The sequence below is a fragment of the Pan paniscus genome, chromosome 14, assembly GCF_029289425.2.
Source record: "Pan paniscus chromosome 14, NHGRI_mPanPan1-v2.0_pri, whole genome shotgun sequence".
Taxonomy (NCBI): Eukaryota; Metazoa; Chordata; class Mammalia; order Primates; family Hominidae; genus Pan; species Pan paniscus.
Window position 1 is genome coordinate 53,533,432 of NC_073263.2, and position 18,756 is coordinate 53,552,187.

The 18,756-nt window shown below is 39.1% G+C and overlaps 1 protein-coding gene across 4 annotated transcripts in view; it reads right to left on the minus strand.

Moving 5' to 3' along the window:
- Positions 1-18,756, minus strand: part of NEK5 (NIMA related kinase 5) — a 93,753-nt gene that overhangs the window by 62,869 nt on the left and 12,128 nt on the right. For all 4 annotated transcript variants that reach the window (XM_055096810.2, XM_034936747.3, XM_034936746.3 and 1 more), the window contains 8 exons: positions 17,672-17,768; positions 10,606-10,703; positions 8,835-8,918; positions 8,681-8,751; positions 6,660-6,746; positions 2,852-2,906; positions 447-647; positions 288-369 (listed from right to left, as the gene is read on the minus strand). In XM_055096810.2, the coding sequence (XP_054952785.2) occupies positions 288-369; positions 447-647; positions 2,852-2,906; positions 6,660-6,746; positions 8,681-8,751; positions 8,835-8,918; positions 10,606-10,703; positions 17,672-17,768 (775 nt within the window). The remainder of the gene's footprint in view (positions 1-287; positions 370-446; positions 648-2,851; positions 2,907-6,659; positions 6,747-8,680; positions 8,752-8,834; positions 8,919-10,605; positions 10,704-17,671; positions 17,769-18,756) is intronic.

The window sequence follows — 18,756 nt, forward strand, 5'->3', positions numbered from 1 at the left end:
TTAAGTTTGGGCTCAACCTCTTCAAGCATCTCTATTAGCATGTCCTCTGCTTCATGGAGGTTTCCTGACTAACGAAAAGGAACCCTGCAGGTCATGCATGAGCTAGATATACAACTTTCAGGCACACTCACTAGTTGCCATTTGACAAGATGATTTTTCTCCTACTTATACTGCTTGTATTTTTTAAATGTCCACTTTCAATATGTTTGGTGAAATTTCCTTGCATTACTCTCTGTGTGAGACATGTGTAATAAATACTTTTGATTGCACGCCAAAGTCACACTTACTCTGGACCACCTTCCCAGCATGTCGAGAAGCTGGCGCTCCTGCTCTGCATATAAGCATGTGACTGAATTCTTCCTGAATGACCTAAAACCGAACACACGTGTCAAGGACCTGCAACCCAAAATCTCTGCCAAAATCCAAACAGTCACCTCAAAACTTACCTCAGGAGTCAAATATTTGGGAATAAGATTCTCTAAAAAGGGCCTTTTCAAAATGGAATTTATGGATGGTCGGTCTCGAGGAGATACTTGAAAGAGCTGAGATATCAAGGAATGTAGCTCACGAGAAAACCCTGGAGATATTGGTGCAAAATGTGCTTGACAAATCTTCAGAACCAGCTGCTGTAAGTTGTTACCCTCAAACTGAAAAGACAAGGAGCAATGACACTAAATCAGAGAAAAGTTACTAAAGTAACAAATAATAAAAGTGTTAAAGTAACAAATATACCAAGAAGCAAAACAATGTTTTAAAATTGTAGTTAGAAGCACTAGGGTCACCTGTAATCCCAGCAATTTGGGAGGCCAAGGCAGGAGGATCACTTGAGCCCAGGAGTTCAAGACCAGCCTGGGAAACACCGTTAGACCTCATCTCTTCAAATCATGGTTTTTAAACATTTGCTGGGCTTGGTGGCATGAGCCTGTGGTCCCAGCTACTTGGGAGGCTGAGGCAAGAGGATTGTCTAAGCCCAGGCGGTCAAAGCTGCAGTAAGCCGTGATCGCGTCACTGCACTCCAGCCTGGGTGACAGAGTGAGACCCTGTCTCAATCAAAAAATAAAAAAGAAGCACTGTGGTCCACCCTAAATTGTTTTCATCAACTAATCTTTCATGAGCAGATACTGCAGTTATTCAACAAGATGCCATGTTATTTAAAACAAGTTTTTATTTTGTTTTAATTCTGTCTTATTATCAAAATAATGTTTACTCATAATAAAAAACTGGAAGGTATAGGAAGTTATAAAGACAGGGGAAAATATGTATAATTTTACCACTCAGAGGTATAGCTCCTTCTGATCTCTTTTAAAAATGATGTTTATTTTACAAAGTTGAGGTCATATTGATATGAAATTTTATCTCTTGCTTTTTAAAATTAACATAAACATCGTTTAATTTCCTCTAAAATGCTTCATAGACCAGAAATCTTCTATTGTATGAAACCAATAGTTATTTATACATAATAATATTCAACTCCATGGTGTAGCAATAAAGGTACACATTGGCTGGGCATGGTGGCTCATGCCTGTAATCCCAGCACTCTGGGAGGCCAAGGTGGGCAGATCACCCAAGGTCAGGAGTTCAAGACCAACCTGGCCAACATGGCAAAACCCTGACTCTACTAAAAATACAAAAAAATTAGCCGGGTGTGGTGGTGGGTGCCTGTAATCCCAGCTCCTCGGGAGGCTGAGGCAAGAGAATTGCTTGAACCCAGGAGTCGGAGGTGGCAGTGAGCTGAGATCGTGCCACCGCACTCCAGTCTGGGCAATAGAGCGGGACTCCATCTCAAAAAAACAATGGAGTACACATTTTGGTCAGACACTGGCTGTGCAACCCTTGACAATAATTAATAACAATAATGACAGCTGTGGAGAAAAGAGTTGATGTAGCAAGCTCTCCTCAGAAAGGCCTGCTTACAATGTTGGCCCGTGGCTGGTGTCTGGGAACTAAGATTTCAGAAGAATTCCCACCATTCCCTGAATGTCAAGAGTGGCTATCTTTGCCTCAGCTATTTATGTGAACAAAATGGTTTATGCTGAACACGTGCTTTCTTTCCAGGAGTCTGGAAGTTTGGCATATGCCAGGTAGAGGGTGCCTATGTGACCAGTCCCCAGTAAAAATCCTGGGCACTGGGTATATCCGATGAGCTTTCTTATAGATCACATTTCACAGGTGACGTGGGTAACAATGCTGGAGGATTTGGCACATCCCATGTGACCTCTGGGAAAAGACTCTTAAAAGCTTGTGCCTGGTTTCCTATGAACTTTGCCCATGTACATTTTTCTTTTGCTGAACGTATCTATTCATACAGTAATTAATTAATTAATTATTTTTTTTAGATGGAGTCTCGCTGTCACCCAGGCTGGAGTGCAGTGGCGCAATCTCAGCTGACTGCAGCCTCTGCCTCCTGGGTTCTAGCAATTCTCGTGCCTCAGCCTCCCAACTAGCTGGGACTGCAGGCACATGCCACCATGCCCGGCTAATTTTTGTATTTTTAGTAGAGACGGGGTGTCACCATCATGTTGGCCAGGTTGGTCTCCAATTCCTGACCTCAAGTGATCCACCCGCCTCAGCCTCCCAAAGTGCTGGGATTACAGGCATGAGCCACCACGCCAAGCCCACACAATTTATTTTTAATGGAAATATGCTACACATACTATTCTCCAACTTGGACTTTTTACTTTATAATATTGCTTGGACATCTTTCCATGTCATCTATCATTATTTTAAGTAGCTTATCCATATAATTTTTAAGAATCTAATAAAACCAAACGTTAACCTTTTTCTCCCAGAAGTTAATTTCTTTTCTACAATTCCAATAATTCAAGATTAGTCTGACAATGAGCATACTTACAGGATGTTTAAGTGTGCAGAGCTCATATAAGACACAGCCAAGAGACCAAATATCCCTAAAGAAGATAAGAGTTTACATGCCAAGAAAATATCCATAATTCTTAATAAAAGCTTTTATCCTTACAGTGCCTTAAATTTGTGTCACTTTACAATTTTATGTAAGTTGATCAGCTTTTACAAATGCTTTCAGATATATCATCAATTCTTATTAGAAGATAAGAGGTAAAATGAAAACCATTTGTAGTTTGTCAGATTTCTAGTCGAAGAAAGGCACACAAACTTTGCTACAACCTGGTGGCTTAATATTTAGTTCAGCTTCCTGCTCAAAAACAATGTATGTATGATGAAATGTTGAGCAATTTGGAGGAGGCAGGCAGAACTCAAACATGGATTTGTTTTGACTCAAAAGGTAATATTTGGTTGATTTTGAAAGATATATCCTACTCAAGGCTTTTGACAGAACCAAAGTTATATTATGTGATAAACATAGTATCTGATTCTCAATAAACATTTAAAAATATACTTAAAATATATATCATGAGCTTTGCTCCTTACAGATTTAGTACTTCATAAATATTTATATGTGATTGGTTTGAGGAGTTATTTTATAGAACAAAAAGCACAATTAAATCTAAAAGATCAAAAAATGTCTAATCAGAAGTCAAGGAGTCAAAGCAAGAAGGAATCATTAAAGTGAGGAGTGAGGTAAATGACTCCTCTAGCAGCAATGCTTTGTGCATGAGTGTGTGTGTGTGTGTGTGTGTGTGTGCCAGAGAGAAGGAGAGAGATAGACTCATACTAAAAGTTTGAGTACAAAAGATGGTAAGTACAATAGACGGTAAGATTGGTGGGAAACAAATTTGTGGGATTTTTTTTAATAATTTTTTTTTTCATTAACAAGGTTTCACCATGTTGCTCAGGGTGGTCTCAAACTCTTGAGCTCAAGCAATACTCCCTTCTTGGCCTCCCAAAGTGCTGGGATTACAGGTGTGAGCTGCCTGCACCTGACCCAGGAAACAAACATGAACTTTCTAGACCTTCTAGAAACTCACTGACCATTTCACACCACACAGACTTTTGTCTTTACTAGGGCTTCCACAGACCCAAACTTCTCTTCTGTTCCCAGAGGACCCTCTGCAGCCAGGGCAGAGAATTCATATGCCCCCAGGGCTCAGGCAGTACTGCAGCCACCTGGGGGTTGGGTGGGGCCAGTTGCAGGCCTGAGACCACTCTGCATATTGAGGACTGTGGGGAACCAGTCCTCTAATGGAGCCAGCGGCAACCCACCTGATTATTGCTAAGATCTTCCAATTTTCAGAGGTACAAACTATGCATATTTTAAAGTCTTTCAATATTTAATTTTTTTTTGGATGTAGTGACAGGGTCTCACAATGTTGTCCAGGTTGGTCTTGAACCCCTGGACTCAAGTAATCATCCCCCTCAGCCTCCCAAAGTGCTGGGATTATAGGCATGAGCCACCATATCCAGCAGCATTTAAATGTTGATTCAAATTCTTGAAAAGCAGTACAAGCAAACAAAACAATGCAGCTGACCCAAGGCTGTCTGTGGCATGCCCTGCTCTGAACAGCCTACTTTCCGTCCAACACACCCTACCTGAATTCCTGCACAACTAACTTGAGGCCAAACTCCTTGGTGCCAGGGGATGTCTCAAAAAAAAAAAAAATCCCTGTTATTTTATTATGCAGAGAAATTCTTACTATTCTTTTTGTAAATCTCTATCGTCTGAGCTTTGCCTTCCATTTATCTCCTTCAAAGTCCAATAGCCAAGTATCTCTTGGGCATTTTTTCCTAAACAAAAGGACAATTAACTTCCAAAGGGAACTCAGTCTTCCTTACCGCCAACTTGTTCAATGGCAGCCAGCTTTGAAAAATGAAATTTTTTTCCTTCTCCTTATAGGAAGCAAAAGCTCCTCTTCACCTTTTCTTGCAGTATACATTAGCATTACTGCTGAGGGCCAGGTGCGGTGGCTCACACCTGCAATCCCAGCACTTTGAGAGGCTGAGGCGGGCAGATCACCTGAGGTCAAGAATTCAAGACCAGCCCGATCAACATGGTGAAACCCCGTCTCTACTAAAAATACAAAATATTAGCTGGGCATGGTGGGGCGTGCCTGCAGTCCCAGGTACTTGGGAGACTGAGGCACGAGAATTGCTTGAACCTGGGAGGCAGAGATTGCAGTGAGCCGAGATCACGCCACTGCACTCCAGCCTGGATGACAGAGCCAGACTCCATCTCAAAAAAAAAAAAAATTATTGCTGAGAACCAGACTCTGATATCACATACATACAAACTAACTGGGTTTTAAAGCTGGAAGACACCTTGAAGATTACCTAGTCAATACTCTCATTATTATGAGTTAGGGAACTGAGGCCCACAGAGGTCAACTAACTTGGTCAAGTTAGCAACTGAGCCAAGACTAGGATTCCTAGCTCCTAATCCAGTGAGCGGTCACCAGACCACATTGTCTTCTACTTCATCCTCTTCAATCTTTCTTGCAATAGACTAAACAGTGCTTCAAAGATATGAACATATAATACAAAAATGGACATCACAGCGACTGCAATTTTCGATGTTATTTTTTATACCACTTGTATCCTTAAATGAAGAGAAATGGCTTTCTTCTAAACAAGTTTGAAACCTTCAGGTAACACTGCTCAGAGATAGTCACTGGGATCCCCATTTTGTGGCAGGCCAGGTCTTACCAATGCAGGCCTCCATCACAACTGTTTCTATACTAACTGAGTGGTGAAGTTAAATATTAACAGCTAAAAAAGCCAGTGCCCAGCCAGGCACAGTGGCTCACACCTGTAATCTCAACACTTTGGGAGGCTGAGGCAGGCAGATCGTGAGGTCAGGAGTTTGAGACCAGCCTGGACAACATGGTGAAACTCCATCTCTACTAAAAACACAAAACTTTAGCTGGGCATGGTGGCAGGCACCTGTAATCCCAGATACTCAGGAGGCTGAGGCAGGAGAATGGCTTGAACCTGGGAGGTGGAGGTTGCAGTGAGCCGAGATCGTGCCATTGCACTCTAGCCTGGGTGACAAGAGCAAGACTCCATCTCAAAAAAAAAAAAAAAAAGCCAGTGCCCTTATACAAAGGCTGTAATGTAACAAAAGCCCAGCAAGAGTTTTGCCTAGGACTTTCCTGGGCCTTAAACCATGATGAAATAATGAAGGAATTCTTAACAGGAGCCATTTAAGATTAAACAAGTTTTATTGGTGGTCTGAAGAAACTCCCCAGGCCTCCACAAACAAGTTTATTGGAGGTCTGCAGGAACTCCCTAAACCTCCATGATTTAGCAGGAGACAAAATAAGGGTAATCACCCCAGGACCTAGACCCATTTAGATTAAGTAAGCTTACTGAGGCTCCACAAGAAAGTCTTCAAGACTCAGACCTTAGTTATAAATTAAAAGGAGTTAATCAGTATGTCTTTAAATGAATGCACACTTACACATAGACATATGGCTTAGAAGGTGTATAAGCTCTGAAAAACTTTGTAATTTTGAGTCGGTCTGGTGATAATTTCCAGGCCTTCTCCCTGTACTGGTTACAGAAATAAAAACTCTCTTCCTCCCCAGTTCATCTGCATCTCGTATTGGACCACGAGAAATAGCAACCCAACCCTCAGTTTGGTCCAGAACAATTTCACACATGAAGAAAATGAAATTACAAAAGTACCATAAGAAAGAGAGAAGAGATTTGAATTTTAGTTTCTGGAATCTTCATTCAGTGTCATCCATCAGATTTTACTGACACTTTCAAACTAAGAGTCAGCAACTTACGTTTTATTGTTGTAGGGTTTATTCTGACAGATCTCTGGGGACAGGTAGTAAGGTGTTCCAATACAAGTTCGAGCAAGTTCCATGGAACTAGTAAATTATATTAAATAATAAATCAGCATGATTTTTTATTGGAGTAAGAAAAGTCTTAAGACATGGACATGCAAGAAAAAATGTGAAAATGGATAACACAAGATTTGATGCATACATGTGTTAGAAGAAAGCAAAACACTGTATGTTGATAAAGTAACTAAATCAGCTGATTTTTAAACTTACAATTCACCTCCCAAAAATTTACACATTAAAATATATTTTTTATGGCTTAAAGACTCCACAAAGAGATGAAATTGTCATGTTATAAAAATCTCTCAGATGTAGAGATTATCAAATTGCAACCTCATGATTTAAAACTTGGAAAATACAAAAATGAATAAGGGAGAAAAAAGTTACCCAGAATCTTAGCACCTAAAACAACTATTGTTAAAATTCTGATATATTTCCTTCCTGTCTTTTTTCCACACATATTTTTCATATAACTGTGATCACAATGTATTTAAAATTCAGAATTCCATTTTCTTTGCTTTGTATAACAAAGTTATCAAGAAGTCTTCAAAACCATAAATGTTTATGATATATTTAGGTACATGGCCATGGCCATGCCAAGCTTTATTAAATTTAACCATTTCCCAATTATTTAGGCATTTACGTTATTCCAAATTTCAAATTATTCCCTTGGAAGAAAGTTCCAGAAACAGAATATTTAAAAATCTCTTGGTACATATTGCCACCAAATTGTCTTCCAAACAGGTGCACCAATTTATTCTGCTAGGAGGTGTGTAAACCAAAAATAAAATTCTAAGCCCCCCAACCAACTCATAAACCCTCCCTTTGGCCAAGGACATTCCAAAGTTAACCTGAAAAACTAGTTCAGGCCATGATGGGAAGCAGGGTCCGATATGCCTCATTATCTCCTCCTCCCCTTTGGAATTCAGGCACAGTTGACCAGCATTAACATTAAAACAGACCTTAAGACTGACAAAGCAGACTCCTTGTAGCAATAAGATACCAAAGTCCAGCCTGACTCTAGTATAACATCACATGACAGATAGCAGGCCTGAAAGGAATCAAAATATTTTACCCCAAATCATGTTTCTTTGTCCATATCTTGAAATAGTCCTGCAAAGGTATCTCTTGTGGGGAAAATCTACATTCTGAAGAAAATTCCCTTCTTTTTCCAAGGCTTTTTCCTGATCCAGGAAAAAGTTAACTAAGAGTCTGGCACCTTTTTAAATCCGATAAGAGGAAACATTTACAATCTATTCTCTCTGAGGCCTGCTACTTGGAGATTTCATCTGCATAATAAAAACCTTCATTTCCACAACCCCTTATCTTAACCCAGACACTCCCTTCCACTAATTCCAGGTCTTTAGATAGACTCTTTCAATCAACTGCCAATCAGAAAAGTTTTTAATCCACCTATGACCTGGAAGCTCCCTCCCATTCTTCCCAGCTTTGAGTTGTCCTACTTTTCTGGACCAAACCCATGTACATCTAATTGACGTCTTGCATCTCCCTAAAATGTACAAAACCAGGTTGTAGACCGGCCACCTTGGGTACATGTTCTTAGGATCTCCTGAGGGCTATGTCACAGGCATGGACCTTTGGTCACTCGTATTTGGCTCACAATAAATCTCTTCAAATATTTTACAGTTTGACTTTTTTCATTAAGAAGTGTAAACCTGCCTATTTCACTAAATTCTCTCTAGCTTTATGCGTATTACAGTCACATCCATATTTGATAAACTGGAATCACACTACAGAATATTAGCAACATCATTCTATTACACCACAATTTATCTTGAGAATTTTAATCTCAAAGTACCATCTGATGTAATGCATTTACATAAAGCTACCTAAAATTATTTAGACAACCAAGATTTTAATATCTTCTTAATCCATGATACCTAAAAATACATATTTGGGCTATTTTGACTAGAAAGAAAAATTATTTTCAAAGTACTTACTTATTCAGGACTCTTGCTATACCAAAGTCCCCAAGCTTTGCCACCATTCCGTTCTTGCTAAGAAAAATGTTCTATAAATGGAGAAAATGTCATGTTGTTTGAGGTACTTCAAGAAAAGATCAGTTCTGTCTTAGTCTTCTCTCTGAGCTGTTACCTGAGCTTTTATGTCCCTGTGTAATATCTTCCTGTCATGAATATGTTTTAGTCCTAGAGAAATCTGTACAAACCAACCGAGGATCTATAGAGAGAACACAAAACAAAGCCACTGAATAGCCTGGTAGTCACTGAAATGTCTTCATGGTAACATGCAAAAAGAAAGAAATTATACACACACACACACACATACACACATATAGTGTATGTGTATTTATAGGAATGAAGTTAATAGGTACACTTTATCATATTATTATTTTCATTCTACAACTAAAAAAATGGAGGCACAGAAAAGTAATCCAAATATCACTGGTAAAATCAAGGGAAATTCCACATGCAGAAAAAGATAAGTAGAAGCAAGGGAAAGAGGCATGCCGTTCATGATTTTCTTTTTTTCCTACTTAACCCTGGGGTGCTAACTGCATCGTGAATAGTACACAAGCAGCCCTGTTTCCTGATAACCTGGGAGCCATTGGTTCTTCCTTTACAGTGGAAGGAGGGTGACAAGGGTGGGGAGAGAAAGAGGAAGAAATGGGGGATCTGTGAGGTTAGGAATTGTAATAAAATATCGATATATCTAATATAAAACCAACAAATACTTTACCTTTGAAGTTTAATTTTATTTCTAAGTCATGATTTGATTTTATCTTTGTTGACCATGAGCCTCTTTATAAAAATGTGTTCTATGCCTACAGAGATTTATTTAAACTATTCTAAAATTTCACTGGTTCTTTGTCTGCCAAATTATACAGAAAGAGGAAAATAATAGGAATAAAGCTATATTCCAGACATTAATATTCAGTTGTAATTTTAGTTCATTCCCAACAAAAAGAAATGTAACTCAAAATTTTGTCATGAGAAGCATTTTTATAAAATGTGGCAAAATAATACCTAGATAAGAAAAAAGAGTTTCTATCAATATGGAATTTAATATATAATATAAATGAGCATACAAAGAATGCTTGATTAATCTTACAGAAGTTAGAGATATTGATTTTTTAATCCTTCATATATTCAAAATATTCAACTTTAAGAGGAAATTATATGGGCATGATGCTCTTACATGCTAAAATAGAACAAAGAAACAATGGCCAAAGGAAAGATGGTGGGTCTTTCCTGTGTGCTTCTTGAGGCAATGGCCTTACCATCAATCATAAAGGAGCTAATTCAGATTCCTCTCCACACATACAAACCTGTCTCCTTCATGAGTACCACTCCCAAGAGAGTTCCAGGGAGGCTTGGAGTATAGAAGAGAAATACATTTGTGCAAAGAGAAAGTGGGAGAGGCCATTATTCTTCATCTTTTATCTCCCCCTCTTAATAACCAATGAAACTAAATAGGCATTGCCAAGACAAGCTTCTATCCTCCCTAGCAAAGTGGGATATCTAGTTTAAAACAGAACACCAAATGGTAAAAGAGAAAACAGTGAAGCTATAAATATGTTACATGTTAAATGGCTAAGGAACACTCACATTCAGATTTTTTTTTAACCATGAAGACTTATCTCAGAGGCATCCTACATGAGATTTTCCAAACAGACTATCTTTTCTCAAGAAAATCTCACTCTCTAAAAAACAATTCAGTTTAAGTTCAATTGCAAACTTGTTCTGGACTGAATCTACCAAGAATATTGATCCACTATTTTATGGTTTCAATCTCTCTACCAAAACACATGCTTTATATCAACATAGTCTACTACTTACGACATTATAAATTTAATTCTCCCCCACCACACATACATAAAATTAAAAAGCAAATTAGAAGTTTTTACCTGATCTTCACTAAATAACACACCCCGTTGTCTATTGATCCTTTTCATGAGATCCCCTCCATCACAATATTCCATTACAATAAACAGCCTGCCATTCTCTGTAAGAAAAGGAATCATTTGGTGCTGGAAGGATTTCAGATATTTATCAGTCATGTTCTGGCTGTGGAATCAAGATGGACTGGGTTCTAATTCCACTATACCATTTATATTTCTTAGCTCTGTGACTCTGGGCAAGTAACTTTAACTTCTCCGTGCCTCATTACCTCATCTGTAAAATGGAAATATTATAGAAATTTCTTCTTTGGATTGTTGGAAAGATTAAATGAGTTAATCCATGTCAGATGCTTAGAATAATGCCTGTACATAATGAGAGTTTAAGAAATGTTGGCTATTTTTATTAATACATTCCTTTGAGAGGTTAGAAATCTGCTGTAAAAATAGCAGCTGTGACTCTTTCATAACACCCCAGGAAGAATTAATAGCCCCTTCTTGAATTTGGGCATAAAGCCATATTTATATGGCACTTATTTATCTATGTTGTTGAATACAATAGAAATTCTTATAACTGACCTCTGCCTAAACCACTCACTAGATTACAAGACACTCTCCATTGCTAATGCCCCATCAACGTTACCACTAAATACTACTAGGCTCTCTAGTATGTCCAAGTACCTCTGCTCTTACCAATTGGACTGAATCTTACCAAGATCATTTTGTTTTTTCCCAAATATGTTTACGCCATTTATTCTTGTCTTTGTAACAGAAACTGATGAAATATGAATAGAAAATGAAAGGTGATTATTTTCCAAAAGCTATGCTGAATATTTTAGAGGACTCAGTAAAAGTGAGTAGTTTTTTAAAAAAATAGCTATTGACCTAAATGTTGATGGGATGAATGAAATATAACTGGAAAACTTCTAAAAGGATTATGTACAGACTATCCACAAATCCTTGCTCCACATTAAAGAAAAGAGACTAGAAATTCTAAATAAGACACATAACTTACATAAGAAAGAAAATTCAGAACTATAGTCAGTGGACTCATAATCTACCAACTATAATTCTGAATTTTCTTGAACTGTAGTGAGTTATTCTTGTCTTTATTACATAAACTGGTGAAATATGAATAGAAAATGAAAGATGTGATTATTCCTCCAAAAGCTATCCTGAATATTTTGGAGGACTCAGTAAAAGTGAGTTTAAAAATAAATAAATAACCATTGACCTAAATGTTGAATGAAATGAATGAAATATAACTAGAAAACTTCTAAAAGGATTGTGGACAGATTATCCACAAACACTTGCTCCGTATTAAAGAAAAGAAATTATCCTTTGACAAATGCTTGTCATTTCCTTAAATTTTTTTTCTTTTTTTTTTTTCCTGGCCATTTCCACTCAAAGGATGATTATGTCTTCTTATGTTAAAATATGTCTGTATAATTGCTAGGATCTAAATGTCTTTGTCTTCCCCAAATGTATATGTTGAAATTTTAACCCCCACAGTGATGGTATTAGGAGGTATAGGGCTTTTGGAAGGTGACTAGGTCATGAGGGTGGAGCCCACATTAATGGATTGCTGTCCAAGAGAGAACCCTCTCCCCTTCCACCATGTGAAGTCACAATGAGGCGTACCATCTATGAACCAGAAAGTGAACCCTCACCAGACACTGAATCTGCCTGCACCTTGATCTTGCACTTCCCAGCCTCCAGAACTGCCAGAAATAAATTTCTGCTGTTTATAAGCCACCTAGTTTATGGTATTTTGTTATAGCTGCTGGAATAGACTAAAACAGATGATTTTCTGCTCTAACCAGCTTTCTTCATTAGCCAACCAACTAACAGCTGGGATCTTGTTAGAAAAGAAGGATTTCTACTCACTTGTTTGTCTACACTTCATTCTTTCGTACCTAAAACAGTAGTTAGCACATCAAAGGGGCTTAAATGTTTGTTGAGTGGATTCATTAAAAACAAACAAACAAACAAAAAAATCCCGAAGGAACACAAAACATACGCGCCAAAATCAGTCTTATAAGCAATTGTTGATAACATTTTCCCCTGTAGTACCCACTAAATGCCAAAATCTCTTGCCAAATATCTATCTTTTGCTATCCTACTCTTTAAAGTACCCTAACCAACTTTACGGTGGATATCAGTAACCTGGCAGTGTCTACCCTTGGTTGCTTCTAATTCACAAACCATGCATCTTCTTTCACATATTTCAATTTTTCCTCCTCTCTTCTTTAAGAGACGATCCATTCATTTATTAACAAACTTCTATTGAGGACATGCAAAAGCAAGGAATGCTGTGAAGGAATAAAAAGCAAAGAAGCCATCCATTCTACTGTTAAGGAGGCGAAGTCTAGTTGGGGAGTCCCTCAGCATTGGGTGAGAAGTGCTGTGAAGTCTGTAGGCTGGAGGGTGAGGAGAAAGCGCATGCAAGTAAGACTGGAGATCTAGGAAGGGTTCTGAGAAGATGCTTCCCCATATGCCTTAATATCTAGAGATCGGTTATTTTCAGGAATGTGTTACTTTTAGGAGAATTGATGTTTCTTATCATTGAAGCTCAGTCATTAAAAGGTCTGCCACAGCAATGAAGGGATGGCAATTTCAAAACCATGGAAGAATCAGAATAATGAAACAGAGGAGACATTATTTCATCTCACTTCCTTTTCACCAACCTCCAACTCACTCAACCTTACACTGGCTTTTGGTGAAAGAAACTGACTAAAAATTCATCATGACAGAGATACCTTTTTTTTTTTTTTTTTTTTTTTGAGACGGAATCTCGCTCTGTCACCTGGGCTGGAGTGCAGTGGCGCAATCTCGGCTCACTGCAAGCTCCGCCTCCTAGGTTCACGCCATTCTCCTGCCTCAGCCTCTCCGAGTAGCTGGGACTACAGGCGCCCGCCACCATGCCCGGCTAATTTTTTGTATTTTTAGTAGAGACAGGGTTTCACCGTGGTCTCGATCTCCTGACCTCGTGATCCACCCGCCTTGGCCTCCCAAAGTCCTGGGATTACAAGCGTGAGCCACCGCGCCCGGCCAACAGAGATATCTTAAACTACTGGCCAGGTGCAGTGGCTCATGCCTGTAATCCCAGCACTTTGGGAGGCCGAGGTGGGTGGATCACCTGAGGTCAGGAATTTGAGACCAGCCTGGCCAACATAGTGAAACCCTGTCCCTACTAAAAATACAAAAATTAGCCAGGCATGGTGGCGGGCGCCTGTAATCCCAGCTACTCAGGAGGCTGAGGCAGGAGAATTGCTTGAACCCGGGAGGTGGAGGTGCAGTGAGCCAAGATTGTGCCACTGCACTCCAGCCTGGGTGACAGAGTGAGACTCCGTCTCAAAAAAAAAAAAAAAAAAAAGAAACTACTTAATGTCAATTAGCATTATCTGACTGTAAAATAAGGATTTTTCCCCATTAGCCACTGTTCATTTTATATTTATTGGAAGTGTCTGGAAAAATCATTTATGCTCTCAAATTTTCCATCTGCTGTAAAGCTCATGGATCACTGACACTTCAAAACAATTGAGGGGCACTAAATAACCTTTTTATTTGTCAAATTCCAACATTTATTAAACAATTATTATAATTCATTCTAAAATGCACTTTTAAAAAATCAAGGGCCTGGCGCAGCAGCTCTCTCCTGTAATCCCAGCACTTTGGGAGGCCAAGGCTAAGGCAGGTGGATTGCTTGAACTTAGGTGTTTGAGACCAGCCTGGGCAACATGGCGAAAACCTGGCTCTATAAAGAAAAAATATACAAAAATTAGCCAGGTGTGGGGGTACATGCCTGTAGTCCCAGTACTCAGGAGACTGAGGTGGGAGGATCCCTTAAGCCCAGAAGGTCAAGGCTGCAGTGAGCTGTAATCACACCACTGCACTCCAGCCTGGGCAACAGAGTAAGACTGTCTCAAAAAAAAAAAAAAAAAAAAAAATCAAGATTGTTTCTTACAGACATTGGCATCTTCCAATCACTTGCTGTAGACCCGGCAGGCTTAATGTTTTCACTGCCTAAATAATTTTTAGAATACCTTAACCAACTTTGTTTGCTTATATTTTCTTTTTTATGTGTGCATTAGAGTAATATAAAATAAAACTCTGTGTTTAAATAAATGTAAAAGAGCTCTTTCCGGCCAGGCACAGTACTCACAGCACTTTTGGAGGCCATGGCGAGAGGATCACTTGAGGCCAGGAGTTCAAGGCTGCAATGAGTCATGATCCAATTAACCCAATTGCAAGTAAATGAAATCTATAACAAGCTAAATAAGCTTAGAAGAGGACCATGAGCCACAGATAACAGTCCCAGCTGACACCTTGATTTCAACTAGCTGAGACTCCGGGCAGAGAATCCAGCTAAGCCAGCCTCAGGCTTCTGACCTACAGAAATCAAGAGATAATAAATAGGTGTTGTTGTTAAGCCACTAAATTTGTGTTCATTTGTTATGTAGTAATAGAAAACAAATACAACAGCATGGGAATTTTTGCCTATTTTGTTTGCTGATATATCTCCAAGACCTAGAACATGCCTGGCATATAACAGACACTTAATGAATGTTTATTGATGGAATTTACATGGAATTAATTTAGTCTTAGGAAAATATCACTACATTCTCATTATTTTTCTTATGTTGCTTCAGACCAATAAAAACATCCTATTTTCTTTTTTTTTTTTTTGAGACAGAGTTTCACTCTTCTTGCCCAGGCTGGAGTGCAGTGGCGCAATCTCAGCTCACTGCAACCTCTGCCTCCCAGGTTCAAGCGATTCTCCTGCCTCAGCCTCCCAAGTAGCTGGGATTACAGGTGCACACCACCATGCCCGGCTAAATTTTTTTGTATTTTTAGTAGAGACGGGGTTTCACCATGGCCAGGCTGGTCTTGAACTCCTGACCTCAGGTGATCCGCCCGCCTCGGCCTCCCAGGGTGCTGGGATTACAGGCATGAGCCACTGCGCCCGGCCAAAACATTCTATTTTCTATAGACAAACATTAGAGCCATGGTTCTTATGATCAGAGATAAGCGATTTGAGGGAAAACAAGCCTTTACCTACACTCTCTAAAAGACAGAGGCTACGAGGCCTCTGAGGCTTTTAGATAAGCTCAGTAGTTCAAGTCCCAGCAATCAGCCAAGCAAACTCAAAGGCATCACAATAGCTCTAGCTTTCCTAAACACAGGGGTGCTCTACTTAAAAAGAGTCATAAGAAAACGTAAACTTACAGTATCAACAAACACAGCAGAGGTTATGTATACTGTAAAAATGACCTTAGTTCTGCAAAAGCTTCCAGTGGTAAACTGTCCTCAAAAATCAATCTCACATGGTATAAGGAAATACTCCAGTCTCTAAAAGTGGTCCAGTCCATTTGCTCATTCAGTAAATAGGTATTGAGCAGCCATTGTGTGCTAGATGGCAAGGATCAAGTGGTGAGCAAAACAGATGGGGCCCCAAAATTCATTAAGTTTACTATGTAAAGGGCGACAAATATGAAACAAATTCATAATTATATAAATAGACATATGTAAGTACAACTGCTGTGGAAGAGAACCAAAGGGAGCTGTAATTTGAATTGTGAGTTCAGAAAAGGCCTGAGGATAAGTAGGAGTTAGCCAGAGAGTCACAATAATAACCTCAAACAAAATAAAGAAGAGAAAGACCATCTTATAGCATTATCAGTAGCCAATGGACAGGAATGCAGGGCACTTTATTCAGTGGCTTTCCTTGAAAGTTATTCCATGCAACCCAATTCCAGACCATGTGTACTGTTCTGCTCCCAGGAAGACCTCAGAAGAGTCCCAAGAGCTCTTTTTAAATACCCAGAAGCCAAAGAAGGGCCATACACACAGAAGTACCTTGAATGTAGCGGTTTTAATCAGTAAGGAACACAGCGCTCTGCACAGTTTACATACTCAAGACACAGTGGCTGTATTTATTTGTTGACTGACTTTTACCCAACTGATGATGCCTGAAGATATTGAGGTTAACACTTCTGCTCCATGAACTACTTATCAGTCTTAAAACAGCCCTGCGCTGGGGGCTGGGCTGGGGAATGACCCTTCATAAAACTGTCAGCACATACAGCCCTGTCACAACTTAAGACACACCTGACATACTGTAGATTTGTTTATTGTCTATCTCTTCCCACTAGAATATAAATTTCATGAAAACAGGGATTTTCATCTGCTTTGTTCACTGCTATATTCCTGACACCTAGAACAATGCCTGGCATATAGTAAGCACTCAATAAGTATCAGTTCAGTGAATGAATGCTGTCTGACCAATGCTCCTTCATTTATTATTTATTTTTTACCTTTGGACTACAGTGATGGGTGGAGGCAGAATTGTATTCAGGTGTACGGAGGAAGGGACTTCCTTCCCTAAAGTTGTCAGCAGAATTGTATTCAGGTGTACAGAGGAAGGTACTTCCTTCCCTAAAGTTCTCCCCCTCTCCGTGGCAGTGTGCTAGGCTATGGTGCGTGGCTGTTTGCTGGCTCTCTGTAAGAGGATTACACAGTCCCATCTGTTGCCTAAGGATATGCAGGATCTCATGTAAACAGAGTACCCCCCAGCACACACACACAAACACACACATCCTAGCAGGGCTTTGAGAGCGATAGGGTGGTGGGCTCTGTGTTTTCCCCTCTTCTCTTGCTTATGAGAACAGCTGGTTCCTTATCTGAGCTGCTCCTTCAGCCTGGGCCCCAGACTCAAGACCCCAGCCCACCACAGCTAGCATGTAATGTAAGTGAGAAATAGATGTGTCTTATTGTAAGTCACTTAAATTTGGGGGTTGTTACTACAGCAAAGAAGCTAATAAGCCAGTCATTAATTTTTTGGGAGAGTGAGAATTAAGGAGAGGCAGAAAAACAAGAAAACATAAGAAAGCCGTCTACAAAAACTTACTAGAGAGGAAATAACGAGGACGTCTCAAGCTGCAATTTAAGTAAATGGGGAAATGACCCATTTACAAAAATTAATTTATACACAGTCCTTAGGAACAAATCTTTTTACATATGTCAACATGCCTATACTTTATAAAAATACTTAAGGAATATTAGAAAATCAAACCTTGAAATGAACTGAAGAAGGCTACAATGTTGGGATGTTTCATCTTTTCCAGAAGAATCACTTCTTTCTTTGAAGCTTCTTTTTCTTGTATGGGCATCTAAATTACATTAAGAGACAGAGTAGTCTATAAAGCTAACTTGGTTTCAAGAACATGCTTTCTGCTCATTTCCATCTAAAATTCTCTAGGATTCCACTGGCTTTTAATGTCACTTTGAAAACGATCTTTCAATGGCAGGAAACAACATTTCTAGAATTAGCAGAGTACCCTACATCTCGTCAATGGTTTGTTGACAACCATCATCAAGAAAATAAATATTTCTGGTGAAGTTTTGCTACATTAAAAGTTGGACTGGTGGTACCGTGTTCATTATCTAGCCATATGGAGCCATATTTTAATATCTATCTTTCAGTAGCAAAGGAATTCTTTATAAAAATGCAACATTCCAGGAGCAATCACTGCTGAGAAGAAACAAATGAAATCTAAAAAAAGAAAATGTGTCATATCCCACAGAAATCAGGCCAGTAAAATTTTGTATTAAGATGACTACATTTTTCATTTTCAAATAAAAATTGTCTTGCATGACTTCATTTTAGAAGTATTTGGGTGTATTTTCTTGTTCTGCTTTCACCTATAGACAATACTTGCCAAGGGGTTTGGTGCCAGTACCAGTGGCCACACCTCATTTCTACTTTTTCTTCCTCACTCTTGATGCTTTGCTGACTTGTCATTTCTACCCTGACTTCCAGCCCCTGACTGCCCCGCTTTTCTGATGTCCACGGGGCCTCCACCCATTAGAGGTCTTCAACATTGGCCAGATTTCTCATTCTCATTTAGACTTAAGAACTTCTTAAAAATTAATATTCTCAATTCTAGCTTCCCTACATCTCAGCTGAAGGATCCTTCAGTAAGTTCCTTAACCCCTCTAAGCTTCAGTGTTTCCTGCCCCAATTTAAATTGTATAGTCAGTACATAGGAGTTTCAAAACAAAAACGGCTAAATTACTCCTACCAGCTGGATACATTTAGCAACTTAAAAAATTCCTAACTACTATTTATTTAAAAGAATATTATAAACAAAATTAAAA